At 44.6% G+C, this 15,276-nt stretch overlaps 1 protein-coding gene across 1 annotated transcript in view; it reads right to left on the reverse strand.

Moving 5' to 3' along the window:
• LRP8 (LDL receptor related protein 8) overlaps positions 1-15,276 on the reverse strand; it is a 242,123-nt gene that overhangs the window by 82,185 nt on the left and 144,662 nt on the right. The window contains exon 3 of the mRNA XM_054384667.1: positions 11,362-11,484. Coding sequence (XP_054240642.1) covers positions 11,362-11,484 — 123 coding nt within the window. The remainder of the gene's footprint in view (positions 1-11,361; positions 11,485-15,276) is intronic.

Here is a 15,276-nt window from a genome sequence, read left to right on the forward strand (position 1 = left end):
CTGCACACACAATGTCTAGAAATTCAAATTGCTGATTGTCTAGCATGCTGGACATGCTTCTCCCTTACAAGAAATAAAGAGGGAGAAACACAGCTAAAACGAGTAGACTTGCATCCTCATGCCGGAACAGAGAATTCACAGCCCTCATACAATAACTTGAGTCTTGCACAACAGTACACTTGAGAACTCAACTGACATGGTGAGATGACTGACCTAGCTGTACAAGCCACAAAAATGGTGCAATGACTGCCACAAGTCACAGAATTGTCAGGGTTGGAAAAGATCTCAAGGATCATCTAGTTCCAACCCCCCTGCCATGGGCAGGGACACCTCACACTAGAGCAGGTTGCTCACAGCCACATCCAGCCTGGCCCTCCAGGGATGAGGCTTCCACCACCTCCCTGGGCAACCTGTTCCAGTGTCTCACCACTCTCATGGGGAAGAATTTCTTCCTAACATCCAATTTGAATCTACCTATTTCTAGTTTTGTTCTATTCCCCCGAATCCTATCACTCCCTGACACTCTAAAAAGTCCCTCCCCAGATTTCTTGTAGCCCCCTTCAGACACTGGAAGGCCACAAGAAAGTTTCCTCGGAGCCTTCTCTTCTCCAGACTGAACGGCCCCAACTCTCTCAGTCTGTCTTCATAGCAGAGGAGCTCCAGCCCTCTGATCATCCTCATGGCCCTTCTCTGGGCATGCTCCAGCACCTCCAGATCTTTCTTGTAATAGGGGCTCCAGAACTGGATGTAGTACTCCAGGTGGGTTCTCACCAGAGTGGTGCAGAGTCCATTTGCAGGGGAAAGTGTAAGCAGGTGTAGTCTAACAAAGCTGCTAAGTCCTGTGTGTTTTAATGCAAAGGATTCTTAAGGTGTTTTAATGTTAAAATACAAGACACAAAGGTGAACTGAAACCTGTCACTTCAAACATACCCACTTAATACAGTGTCCCTAGACAGAAGGCAGGAAGGTCTTGCTAAAGCAAAGCCCCGATGAAGGCTCCCAGCAGCTCACTGCACCCCACAAGGGCACGAGGTGAGGATCCACACTACCTACAGAGCTGTCAGTGACCATTGCCTTGCCCTGGAGCACAACCTGACTGAAAGCATACCAGAGAATTAAAAGTCTCCAGTGCAAGGTTTAAATGACAGAAATTATCTACCAAAGCATGCAGAGACTGCACATTATACCAGTCTTAATCATGACCCTAATCCTCCAGGAAGCAGGATGGAGTATCACGAGTCCCTTATTAAAACTGCAAATGATTTCCATGGGAGTGTGTCCTGAATGAAAACATAACCCTGCAACTGCAGGATTTGAGAAAGAGAGGGAAAATACTCATCAAGGAAAAGGTGGTGGAACAAGAAATCACAGCTTCAACATACAGCTCATTAAGATACTAAAACATAGAAGCGGTTTAAACAAAGATGTTAAAATACTATAATTTGCTGTTCACTTGTTTTCCTCACACTGTAATTCACCCATTTAAGAACAGAGCTTTCTCTGCTCTTGCAGTGCAATACTGCTTCATTCAGTTAGCAAAAGACTTCCATTTTCAAATTGTATTTTGCCTTTGATTCCCAGAAATAATTCCCTTTTCGCATTAGCCATAGGAAGTAAACCAAACATGGATTTCCCCCCTCCAAGAAACAAGCAAAAGTGTTAAGTACAAAAATGAAGCAATCTGAATTTCAGCAAGAGAAGAGAAAGACCAGAAGCACCAGGCAGTGAAAAGCTGCTGGAGACTTCTGAAAAGCTCTTCACTTTTGGCTAGTTCAATATTTATGGCCTGTTAAATAATTATATGCACAAGAGCTTCACCTGCTCAGCTTTCACTTTGCTGTTCTCTCCTATTGAAATAACTGTGAGATAATTACAGCTGTAAAAAGGCAGCATCAAAGTCTTTTATGACCATTCCTATTTATGAACTGCAAAAGACACATTAGACCAATAGGAAAAAAATATTGAAATGCCAGAGTTTAAATCTTTGTAACAGTCAACTAGCAAAAGCTCAAGGCTGATAGGGGAACACTGCAAGTGCCTGCAATGCTATCTGGAAAAGTGACTTTCTTGCAAGGTAATGTTACAGGATCACAGGATGTTAGGGGTTGGAAAGGACCTCCAAAGACTGAGTCCAAACCCCTTGTCAGAGCAGGACCACAGAATCTAGCACAGGTCACACAGAAATGCATCCAGATGGAAAGTCTCCAGAGAAGGAGACTCCACAACCTCTCTGGGCAGCCTGTTCCAGTGCTCTGGGACCCTCACAGTGAAGAAGCTCCTCCTCATGTTGAGGTGGAACCTCCTGTGCTGTACTTTATATCCGTTATCCCTTGCCTTATCACAAGGTGCAAGTGAGCAGAGCCTGTCCCCTCCCTCTTGACCCCCAGCTCTCAGATATTTAGAAACATTTATTAAATCCCCTCTCAGTCTTCTCTTCTCCACACTACACAGCCCCAGGGCTCTCAGCCTCTCCTCATCAGGCAGTGCTCCAGTCCCTTTATCATCCTTGTAGCTCTCCATTGGACTCTCTCCAGCAGATCCCTGTCCCTCCTGAACTGGGGGTCCCAAAACTGGATGCTATCTTCCAGGTGAGGTCTCACCAAGACAGAGTAGAGGGAGAAGAGAACCTCCCTGGATCTGCTGGACACACTCCTCTCAATGCACCCCAGGACCCCATTGGCCTTCTTGGCCACAAGGGCACATTGGTGTCCCATGCAGAAATTGTTATCCACCAGCACTCCCAGGTCCTTCTCCGTAGGGCTGCTCTCTAGCAGATACCTCCTAACCTGTGCTGGTGCTTTTTATTCTTCCCTCCCAGGTGCAGGACTCTGCACTTATTCTTGTTGAATCTCATTAAGTTCCTCTCTGTCCTGCTCTCAGTCTAAGTCTCACTGAATAGCTGCACAGCCTTCAGATGTCTCAGCCAAGCCTTCCAGTTTGGTATTGTCAGCAAACCTGCTGAGCAGACACTCTGTCGCCTAACATTGCCTAAGAAAAGAACAATAAAAACATCTGAAAAGATTTGATAAGTGTTTTCTATTGCTTTTCCTGTTGGACTCAGCTGTCTGAATGGGTCACTTCTGAGATACAAACTCTGAACACCTTCCTTTAAAGGAAAAAGACATTTGGTTTTGAACAACTGTTACTTAAAATTCTCTAGCACTGATAGAGTTGGAGCACAACCATTACACAGCCGAAATGAATTTACATCTCTAGCTAAGTAAAATGCTGAGGCCACCAAAGCTGTGTAATCAAAAAGGAGATGGAATTCACTGCCCATGAGCCACACAAAGTTATCTCACTACTAGGGATAAACTGCTAGGCTTTGAGCTCCTTGAATTTTCTTTGATGTAAGAAGGATAATTTCACGCTTGGAGAAAAGGGAAAGGATGCAGGAGAAATTGAATTTGGGTCCCTACCCTAAGTTAAAGGCTTCTTGTGTTAGTCCTTATGGTTTTGTGTCCTTTGGGATACTGAGTTTAGCCGGAATTTGCTCAATAAGGACACACCTGGAAGTTGTCAAAGCAGGTAGAGTGGCTAAGGAACCAGAAGCACTAGGGAAGTAAACAGACATTGACTGAGCCAGGATGATTAAAGTCAGGAGTAAAAGGTACATATGTGAGAATTTGAAGACATGCACTTGGGATAAAAAGGACTTCTAGCAATCTGCGCTGCACTGTAAACCACAACCCATAAGGAGCCTGCTAACAGGCCTCAGCAAGTCTTGCCCATCTCTAGTGTACTCTTAACACTTCCATAGAAAGAAGTTTTCAGAAGCCTGAAATCTTTTGCTAAGTATATCTGTGTGGTGGTAAGATAAGGAGCAGACTAAATTAATTCCATACAAAGGGAATTAACTTTAAAGTTGTATTTTGGATGTAGTAGAGCTTTGGGTGAGGTGAGCTAACACTGCAAAAACTGTATCCTGGCTGTAGAATTGTGTCACTTCCAGTTGTTTGACAAAATAATCTGAAATGAGGGAGTACAGATAAGGAGAGGGTGAGGGAACAGCATTTGTTCAGCCATCAGAAGAAAAAGCTAAAGGAAGATTTTTATTATTGCCTTCAACTACAAAATGGGAGGGACTAGAGGAGATGGAGCCAGGGGTGGTGTGCAGTGACAGGATGGGAGGTGACAGATGTGCTGCAACAAAGGAAGGCCTGGTGAGCTATAGGCATTTTTTCCATTAATAAGAGTGGTCAAACAGGAGGACAGAAGAGCAGAGGATTGGACTAGATGACCCCCTGAGGTCCCTTCTATCTTACATGATTCCATGACTTCATGGAGAGATGATCACGGGCTGTTTCCATTTCATTCTGTCTCAATAAATCTGATCACATTGACAAATCTAAGCTTTCATCATTAGACCTACAAACCAGCCTGGATATCTGGAAGAAGAGAATGCCTCTCTTGTGTCTTGTCACTGGGAGGATTCTGTAGCTCTGGAAGTCCTTCCACACGCTATGCCTTGGCCTATATTTGTTTTACAGATGTGGTCCTCATCTGCTTCAATTGAGCAGTGGTCCCAACAGCTCCAGGGACAGTGACAACTGCAGGGGGACAATGCCAAGGCTATAGAAGCTGCTGTATTTTCTGCTGGCAATAGCCAGTTAGTGTAATGGGAGTGCTGTTAACATGCACACCTGGACATCTGCAATTAACATGAATGATCTGTAACAAATTAATCTGACATTTAATGTCTTTAATGTACATCTTCCACTGCACTTACAATCCCCCACTATCTTATCACGTATATACAAACAGAGCTCCTCTTAACATTGGGGGCAAACAACACAATAGTGATAAAAAAAATCCTCTCTGTTACTGCCCCAGGTCCTAAAACCTTGTATCTGGTTGTGCCTGGCTAATCTGGCCTAGTTTTTTCTTTGCTACTTGAAGTTCAATGGCCCAGTGTATGTGATACCCTGAATAAGGCAGCCCACCGTTCTCCAGGATAAATTCTCCCAGGGCAGGGAATAGTTTATTAAGTCACTTTCCACAACAGCACAGTAATATTACCAGACTCACTCATGCAGGAGATCTGCATCAAAGAGAATAACAAGAGGCAAAACATCCTTTGGGGTGAACAGAGTGCCAGGAGAGGGCTGTGAGGCTGTGGAGAGCAACACTGTCAACACCACCACCAATTAGAGAACCCCACATTTAGGCAACTTGATCAGAAATGAGCACAGAGCTGATTACCACTGCAAGAGATCAGTATGCAGAACAGCAGCACACAGTGCCTATGACCATAGAAAACACCCATTAAATATATAACTGTCAAGTTTGGATACATCTCCCGCAACAACTCACGGCACATACTTCAAAATCAGGACTGTCAACTGGTGCTGTGGATCAAACCGACTCTGAGGGGTTCATTTTATATTCCGTTTCCATTTAAAAACCTATTTCCAGCACTGCTGCTTATTAAACCTGCCCTAGTAAATCATTCCCCTACTAAATGCAATGTGAATTCACGTTTCTCCCTCCTCTTTTTCTTCCTTGTAACACCCTACTATACCTTTCTGTACTATAATTTATGCTCTTAACTAGGAGAATGTCACTTATGTGATGAAGAAATAAGTGGTGAGCTTATGCTGCCTGCATTACTCAAGCTCATTATGCATACAGTGTCCTAAGGCAAGAGTTTGCCAGCTTAGATTTTCACTCTCTCTACCCCTTTAATTTGTGTTCCCATCAGTGCTGTTACTGTTTGGTATAGCATTTGGGTTTATTTTTCTCTAGAGATTTTGTGGTTATTGTTTAAGTCACTGGTTAAATTATCCAAATACTTCAGAGGGAAATTTAAAATGTCCTGCTTGTGAAAAAGCAGAACTGGCTCAGTATCTGCTCTGGAACAGAATTAGGTGGATAACATTCATCTTGCTGGAGGTCTCTGTTTGCTCAATAAGAAAGATTACTTCCCTTCCCCCTCCCCCAGCATCATGGAACTGGATAGGAAAACAGTGAGGACTCTGTTCATATGCAGAAGCAAATCTGTGCGTATCAGCAGTGTCTGCAGCACAGCTGCAGGGTGATCACCACACCACACTGGGTTGCATTTAGCAAGAACAAAGAGAAGCAAGTCCATGGCTCTGGCCACGATGTACTCTCCAATGGCAGAGCATCCAAACATCTCTGTAGCTGCCAGAGGTACGGTGCTGTATAAACACTGCAGCAAACAATTATGGGATCCTCAGTACTCAAACATGCTCTGAGGTCAAAACTATGTTCTGTACCTCAAGGCAGCTGCTCGTGAGGTAGTGTGGGAGCAGCAGGTGGACAGAGGCCCTCTCTCTGTTCCCACTACTTCCAGATACCTTGCTATCCTCTGAAACAAGTTGTGGGGAGCTCCCTACATATTAAGCAGCTGGCAGGAAGAAGATGAAATTCATTATCATTTCAGAGCACCTTTCAGCACTGCCAGATTTGTACCCACCCTTTGCTGTCCCTCCCAGCAGGGAGGGAGAAGCAGCAATGGCTCCTGTCAAGCAGCAGGACAGGCCTGCTATTCCCCCAGCTATTTTCTTGGCATGCCTCCTGCAAGGCCAAGGTGGTTCATTTTGCTTTATGTACAAGCAGCCAACCTTTCCTGAACAGAGGCCTGGTTCGGGCAATACCTGAATCTAAAAAGAGTTTGCTAAGGAAGATGAGACTGAGAGTTGGCACCCTCTGACATGAACTCTTCCCCTCTCCCTCCAGGAGCACTGCTGCAGCACAGCTAAATGAGCTTTCTTTGTTCCCTCTCGCCCACCATCCCAATTCTTTTCATTTATTAAGTATGGTTCTCAAAATAACTTTCTCCTCTGCTATGTTAAATTCTTCCTTCCTTCCCCGACCTCAATCAACACAACTTCTGAAATGGTGAATTTGGTGCTTCACACTCCCTGTGGTCAGCAACAATTCTGAGTTGAGAGGCTTCTGCTTCTCTTAATTTTGGGAATCACTGTGATTCCACGCAGGAGCAAACCAAACATGTAATAGAGCATACCTCTCCCCAAACTGACAATCATTCTGATGATGAATAGAATCAGCTCATGGAAGAGGGGGCCACATTTCTTGAAAACCTTAATTAAATGAGACAAAACACTTCAGTAGCCAGATAATGGCACTGAAATATTGACAGATGGCAGAACACTCAGGTTTAGTGGTGACACAGGCCTCCAAGTAGACTCTGTACCATTGACCAAAACGCTCTGACTTCTTTCCTTCAACCAGTTCACATCCACCTCACTCCCTGATCATCCAGACCACAGTTCCTCAGTCAAGGAAACACAGTTTAAAACCCCCACAATTGCATGAATAGCAGAAAAGGTGCCAGCATCACAGGTCCAAAGTCAAGCCAGCTGTGATGCCATCTTACCTGTCTGACAGGAGATAGGCCATGCTGTCCTGGCTACCTGGGCATGGGTAACAGCCCTAGAGAGGGTATTGCTAGCTACAAAGCTGAGCAGCTTCAGTGAAGCTGGGAAAGAGAAAAAGCAAAGTGTTGTTCTGGTTCTGCAGAGGGGTCATCTAAAAAATGTGAATGACCACAAGCTGTTGCCTTTAATGGAACATTAGATATGGGGACAGGAAATCCCTAACTAGCAATAAGAGAGCACAAAATGGATTTAAAAAACACACCACAAAAAGTCAGAAAATCAAAAGTCGTTTAGAAGGTGGCTAGGTGCTGAGGACCTGCCTTGTTTTCATCACATTCTAAGCTGGAAATACTGCTAAAATGTACAAGTCAGCATGATCAATGCTCTTAAACCTCCAGAGTTTCAACAGACTATGGACACTGTCCCAGTGCTGCATTAATTAGGGAATAACCCCAGATCCTGGCAGAGGTGCTGGTAATTATGTGGCCTGTCAGCAAACAAATGATTTTATAAAGCACTTTCATCTTGCCAGAGGTGAGAAGTTTCCATTTCCTAACACGCTCCTTTCTTTCCCTAGGGAAACTCTGCAGTGCAGGCTCCTCCAAGGGGCTGTGCTGCATTTCTGAACAGGAAAATGAGACAGTCATAGGAGCCTGGGTCATTCCTCAGCCACAGGGAGAAAGTTCTGCTTTGTCTGCATCAGGAAGAAAGAAAATGAGACTGGAAGGAGGGACCTACAAGAACATCCAATTACACATTTTGCCTCACTACATTTTCTGTTTGTCACTACAGCCTCTTCTTTATCCCTACATAACTTTACACACACAAAGAGCTTGGCATTTTATCGTAAGGGTACAAATTAAAACCAAAGCCTAACTCTCCAGTTGCTTCTTTAACAACCCATCAGGTTATAACTCACTGCTATTTTGCCCAGTGGGGTGCTAGGAAGACCTGCAAACACAAGAACTAACCCCACAAGCAGCACTGTGTTTAGGCATCTGTGATGGTTTGAAACTGTCTTTTTAATTTTTCCTTGCAAAGTTCAGAACAGAGAAAGTGAAAGAATGTAAATAAGTCACTATTGGGTGTAAGAAAGCAAAATACTGATTGTTCTAAACACTTCCATTGGATAGATAGAAATGTTTAAGAACTATTACCCAAAACAAAGTAGGCATTCGGCACATTCTGCGTTCGGCAGTGGGGGCAGTTGCTGGGCTGTCTGGCTGCTGTTTCTTCTTCTCTTCTGGCTGAAGATAACACGTACTGACCTTGGCAGCTAAGTTAACAACTTTCTGCTTAACTAACTGTGCTTCTCTGTCCAGGGGGGTCTGGGGGGGAAGCTCCTGGGAGAGGGAGGCCCCTTTGGGAGGGTCCCCTTGGGGGGAAGCAAAGGGAGATCGATTGTGCTTTTTCTGTTGATTGTATATATTTGTGAATGTTGTGAATTTTGTATATTTGTACATATTCATTGCATTTCATTGTAGATTTTAGACTCTGCTTGTAAATACAGCTTTTCATTTGCTTCCAGACTGAGCTAGCCTGGTTATTGTTGGTGGGGGGGAATTTCAGCTCACACCGACACAGCATCACCAAGTTGATTCTGTTTCCTCACAGAGCAGATGGGATCAGCCTTTGAGAGGACACACACTTTGACAAGGATACAAAACAGCTGGAAAGAATGTCCTTATCCTGCAAATTAAAGCCTACAGCTATCAACAGCCATAAGCTTAAAACTGCTTGATCTTCATGTGATTAAGTGTGAACTGCAGATCTGAACAATCCTATAAAACAAGGGAAGTACCAAAAGTCTAATTACAGACATTCTTGAGATTCAAAACCAAGCCTTTAACTAATAGGGATGGAAACATTGACTTCTCTCGTGAGAGCTAGCCACAAGCCAGATATTGGCCTCTGTCAAATAGGGAGGGGATTCTGCCCCTTGACTGGGATCTGCTGAGACCTCATCTCCAATACTGCATCCAGCTCGGGTGTCCCCAGCATAAGAAGGACACAGAGCTGTTGGAGAGGGGACCACAAAGATGATCCAAGGGCTGGAGCATTTCTGCTATGAGGATAGGATGAGGAAGCTGGGGTTGTTCAGCCTGGAGAAGACTTCTGGAGGACCTTAGAGCTGCCTTCTGCTACTTGAAACGATCCTACAGGAAGACTGCAGAGGGACTTTTCATGAGGATGTCTAGAGACAGGACAAGGGGGAATGGTTTGAAGCTGTGGGAAAACAGACTGGAGCTTAGGAAGAAGTTCTTCAGTAGGAGGATAGTGAGACTCTGGAACAGGTTGCCACATTTTTCAGAACAACTGAACCACCACAGAAACGCAAACTGCAGTCTCCTGGAAGGTTTAAAGCAGGAAAAGAATAAATAGAATAAAATCACACAAAACTGAACACACTTTTCCTCTGAGGATGGCAGCCCTGTACTGTCACAAGCAGAAGGTTTGGTCTCAGGCTTGTCTCTTTTACAACACAGAAGTTTTAAGGATGATTTCCCCAGAGGATTAACCATAAGTGAGAGGGAAAAAAAAGAAGGTGAAAAGGGCAGAAAATGAATGGAAGATGATCAAGAGAAATCGTCAGGGATCTTAGTTCTGCATGGTCCAGGCTCTGACAAGAGAGTTACAGGGATTGCAAGGAATGCTTGTTTATTCAGCCCCCCTCCAGGCAATCAGGTAGTGAAAGAAGCATTAAGAAGACAGTTTTTGACTAAGGATGATGCAGGGTGAAAGACCAACACGCACAAGACATAAATATGGTAATGCAGCTAGTGAAGTGATTTTTTTCCTATAGCCTGTTATAGCTGCAAACATAATTCCATTCATTTTATGCAAGAGAATCCCATTCATCTTTCTTAATTAGGGAGAAAGTAGGACTGGTAACAGGCTTAAAAATAAGAGTATGGTTAATTTTGAAGTTCTCTATATGCCCCATTCTGGTGGAATTTGATAAAACACTTCCTCCAACACTGCTTCTGACTCATGGGAATACATTTGTGAAGTACATGACTGGAAATTCAATAGAATGGCTTGGTCTAATTTCTTGGTTTGCACAAGAATAATCTGCAGACATAAGTAAGCACACAAATAGAAGTCTGCCTATCAGCGTTTTTGTTAAAATCTCCCTGGGAATCCCTTCAGCTTAACATCTGATGACTCTTTACACTTCTAGGACAACAGAGCACAAAGAGACCTCCTTCAGAGGCAGAACAGGATAAAATGCACTACATGAGAATCAAGCATGTTCTGTTACCCACCAAATCAACAGGTTTTTAAAAGGTAATACCTGCAGTTAACAGCTGTCATTTTATTTTACACTGCTCAATTTTTTATTTTATACTGCTCAATTATTTATTTTACACTGCTCAATTTTCATCTGCTACTTTTATCTTCATTTGTTCTCAAAAAAGAATAGAAATCCCAACAAGAAACCCCCCCAAAACCCCAAAACAACCAGACCCCACACCACAAAACAAAAAAAACAAACCCCAAACAACCAAACCAACCCAAAACAACAAAACCCAACCCAAAACAACCCCCCACTCCCAAATAAAACTGAACAAGAATCTAAGCTTGCACAGTTCCTGTGTACTGACAGAAGTGCTGGCTGCCACCAGTCTGCAACCCTGCAAAATGCTACACATCTTCATCTCCAAAAGGCTTGATCCCATGTGAGTGTGAATCTTCCTGCACTGCTGCTGAGCAGGGGTCCTACAACCAGGTAAAGTGAAGCAGAAGTGGAGATGCTGTGGATTTTGTTACAGAGAAGCTCACACTAGCCAGTGCTGCCTGTGTCAGTCTGAACACTGATACATTTGAAAGTTTGGAAACCATCTCCTTAAAGACAGAAAAGATTCAGGTCACTTAATTTCCTGTTCTAAGGGAAGCAGAAATTGACAGATCCTGCAGATACTGGGAATAACACCTCCAATTTCTCTGTGCTTTGATAAGAGGGGTCAGAGAAACACCCCTTCTCTGTGCTACTCACTGCATGCTGCTTCTGATTCATCTGAGCCATCAGCACATTCTTCTTCACCATCACACTTCCACCTGGCTGGGATGCAGTGGCCGTTGTCACAAGTGAAATCTGACTCTGCACAAGTCTTCTTTGCTGCAAGAAAAGAGGGGGGGAAGTACTTGGCATGAATATCAGCAGTGCAGGAGACCTCCATTCCATCCATTTCCACTGAGGAGGATACTGATCACAGAATCAACCAGGTTGGAAGAGACCTCCAAGATCATCAAGTCCAACCGATCACCTAACCCTAACTAATCAACTAGACCATGGCACTAAGTGCCTCATCCAGGCTTTTCTCCAGGGATGTCGACCCCACCACCTCCCTGGGCAGCCCATTCCAACCGGCAATCTCTCTTTCTGTGAAGAAATTCTAAGATCAAGCCTAAACTTCCCCCTGCACAGCTTGAGACTGTGTCCTCTCGTTCTGGTGCTGGTTGCCTGGGAGAAGAGACCAACCCCCACCTGGCTACAACCTCCCTTCAGGTAGTTGTAGACTGATCACCCTTTTGAGAGGATTCATTTCACATTCAACCTCGCTTCTTTGCGAGAGGTACCAAAGATCTTCTTGCTAGAAATTTTACCACAGATTGAGTCTTTGTCGTGGTTTAATGAACAGACATATTGCTCTATTGCTTCAAAAGGGGCAGAAGAATACCACTCACACAATGGATTTGGGAAGTACTGGAGAGGGTAAATGGAAAGGCTATTCACAAACTACAGTGGTACAGTTACCTAGTGGTGAGCATAGCAAAGGATATAAAATACAAAGAAACACACAGTAAGCCAAAGCTTCACACACACTTCCCTTTACACCAGGCCAAACCAACCAAGGCTTTCACACCCTCTCCCTGCCAAGACCTCTCTGTCCTGCATACCACAAAGGCATTGTGATGCAGCACCTAATTTGGCTTGGAACCTCCAGGCCCCAATTAATTGGCAGCATTGCCAAGGCCAACAACCAGGCCCCAACTCCTCTGCAGGAGATAAGAACCTGGACGTCTTCCTGGGTGGAGAGAGGAAAGACCTCTCATGGCTCTATACAACTCCCTGAAAGGACATTGTGGAGAGCTTGGTCCTGGTCTCTTCTCACAGGTTATTAGTGATAGAACAAGAGGGAATGGCCTCAAGCTGTGACTGGGTAGGTTTAGACTGGACAGTAGGAAGAATTTTTTCATTAAAAAAGTGGTCAGGGATTGGAATGTGCTGCCCAGGGAGGTGGTAGAGTCCCCAAGCCTGGATGTGTTTAAAGGTGGTTTGGATGTGGTGCTCGGGGATAAGGTTTAGGGGTGAACCTTGTAGAGTAGGGTTCTGGGTTGGACTTGGTGATCCTTAGGGTCTATTTCAACCTGAATGATTCTGTGTTTCTGTGAAAGGGAAAAGGGGAAGAGATTGACTTTTCAGCCAGCTTTATAGGGATGCAGGATTTATGGGTATGGAACACAAAGATTACGCCTTCCAGTACACCTCCTGGACACTCTAGCCCCCCTGGAGGTCTGCACTGTGGCTCTTAAAGGCACCAGGCCTCAAATGGCCACAATCTTCTCAGTCTTCTTCCAGACATTCAAAAGCCAGGGATGTCCTTCTTTCAAAATAATTTTCTAACCAATTTTCTACAAAAAGCTGCTGCCTGCATGGCACTGCAAGCATACTGCATGATTCACAGCTAGGCAGAACAAACAAGTCTCACCTCTGGAGTACTAAGTAATGACGTTTGTAATCAGACAGGCAATCCATGGCTTTTCAGTACAACTGTCACCAGAGCAGATGATGATAAACTCCTCCAAATGCAAAAAAATCATTTCAAGGAGCGTAGGGTGGTTGACATTTAATGATTTGCTTGCATTAATCATGGGCTTGAAGAAGATAAAAGCCATGAACTCCAGCAACTAACTGGTCTGTTCCTCTGTGCCAGCAGCTCAGCACAACCAGTGCCCTGCCATACTCCTCAGAGTCTTTCAGCTACAGCAGAAAGTGACCTATAGGTGTCTGGGCCCGTCAGCCTGTGGCCTCAGTGGCAATGTGATCGATCCCCAGTCACTCACTGCTTTTGCAATGGGACTTCAGAGGCTTCTCTGCTAGGAGCTGGACAGAACAGCCATGCCCTGGGAGTCAGGAGCAATGGAGCAGGCTCAGTATAACCATCCTCGAGGTGCCAAACTCTGTGGCTAACTGCTATCTGCCTTTGGTTCATAGGAAGTGTAGGGAACAAGATTTGACTTCTCTGCAAAGCTACTCATAACCTAATAGGATCAGAGGAAAATTAAGAGAGTAAAGGACCTCGGGAGGTCACTAAGTCCAACCTCCTGCTCAAGACAGAGTCATCTGTGGAGTCAGACCAGATTACTCTGGGTTTTATCCAGTCTGATCTAAAAAACTCCCCAAGATGGAGGCAGCGCAACCTCCCTGGACAATCCGTTCCATTGCTCAGTTGCTTTCACAGTGAGGTTTGAGCTTGACAGCTATTCCCTGATACAAGGAATGTGCACACATCACTGCTACATCAATATTTCTACCAGCAAAGCATTGAACACAACAAATAAGCCTCCAGGGCTTGATTATTTTTTTCTTTCTTTCTTTCCCCGCACCCCCCTACCACATGAGCTGCTGTCAGGGAGGCAGACATATTAAATATTAATCCCATGCCCACACAAGAAACAAGGAGCACAGGCTGGTACAGGTCTACAGCAACTACTCGTTTTCCAGTATACAACACATGCAGCTTCTCTGAACAGGCATCCAGCAGGAAAGCATTGCAAAGCTCTACTGTGCAGCTGGAGAGTCTCTCAGGATGCGCTTTGTAAAGAGAATATACAAGAGAACGTACACCAACTCCTCTTCTGCTGCTAAGTCATAGAATCGTAGAATTGTTAGGGTTGGAAGGGACCTCAAGGACCATCCAGTTCCAACCCCCTGGCCATGGGCAGGGACACCTCACACTACAGCAGGTTGCTCACAGCCACATCCAGCCTGGCCTTAAAAACCTCCAGGGATGAGGCTTCTACCACCTCCCTAAGCAACCTGTTCCAGTGTCTCAGCACCCTCATGGGGAAGAATTTCTTCCTAACATCCAATCTGAACCTACCCATTTCTAGTTTTGCTCCATTCCCCCTAGTCCTATCGCTACCTGACACCCTAAAAAGTCCCTCTCCAGCTTTAGATACTGAAAGGCCACAATAAGGTCTCCTTGGAGCCTTTTCCTCTCCAGACTGAATGACCTCAACTCTCTCAGTCTGTCAGCCAAATTAAAAACAAACAAACAAAAAAACTCCAAACCCCAAAACCAACAGAACAATTTTATTTTCAGTCATTCAGAAGCAGATACTATAAACTGAAACAGGAAAAGAGTTTTACAAGAGACCAGGCATACTAAGAATTCAGTTGGAGCTTCCAAAGTCATAGCACATCCATTTCAGAGGCAAAATGCTTTCTCTTAAACATCTCTGGTTAAGAAACCAAGACTTGGGAGACTAGCTATTGTGCATCACTTCTGGTGCACTAAATGCAGGTTTGATTAAACTAATCTGATGTACTCAATGGCCATAAACTGACGGGATATGCAAGTGTAACTGAAGGTGCAGCACTCTCTGCTCACTGTGAAGCTGGCTGGGTAAAATGTCAATATCTGCTCCTAGAGGAGGGTTATGGCATCTACAGATGAAACAATCACATTTTCATCCAGAAAACAAAGAGCAGTATAATACTGGAGAGAAGAGAATTCATTTTTAAATGTATGTAGGATCCTAGAGTGGCTCAGGCTGGAAGGGACCTCAGAGATAATTTACTCCAACCTCTCCACCATGGGCAGGGACACCTCTCAACTAGACTCAGCTGCTCAGGGCCTCATCCAACCTGGCCTTCAACACCCCCAGGCAGGAGGCACCCACA

Source organism: Indicator indicator, chromosome 10 (genome assembly GCF_027791375.1).
Source record: "Indicator indicator isolate 239-I01 chromosome 10, UM_Iind_1.1, whole genome shotgun sequence".
Classification (NCBI taxonomy): Eukaryota; Metazoa; Chordata; class Aves; order Piciformes; family Indicatoridae; genus Indicator; species Indicator indicator.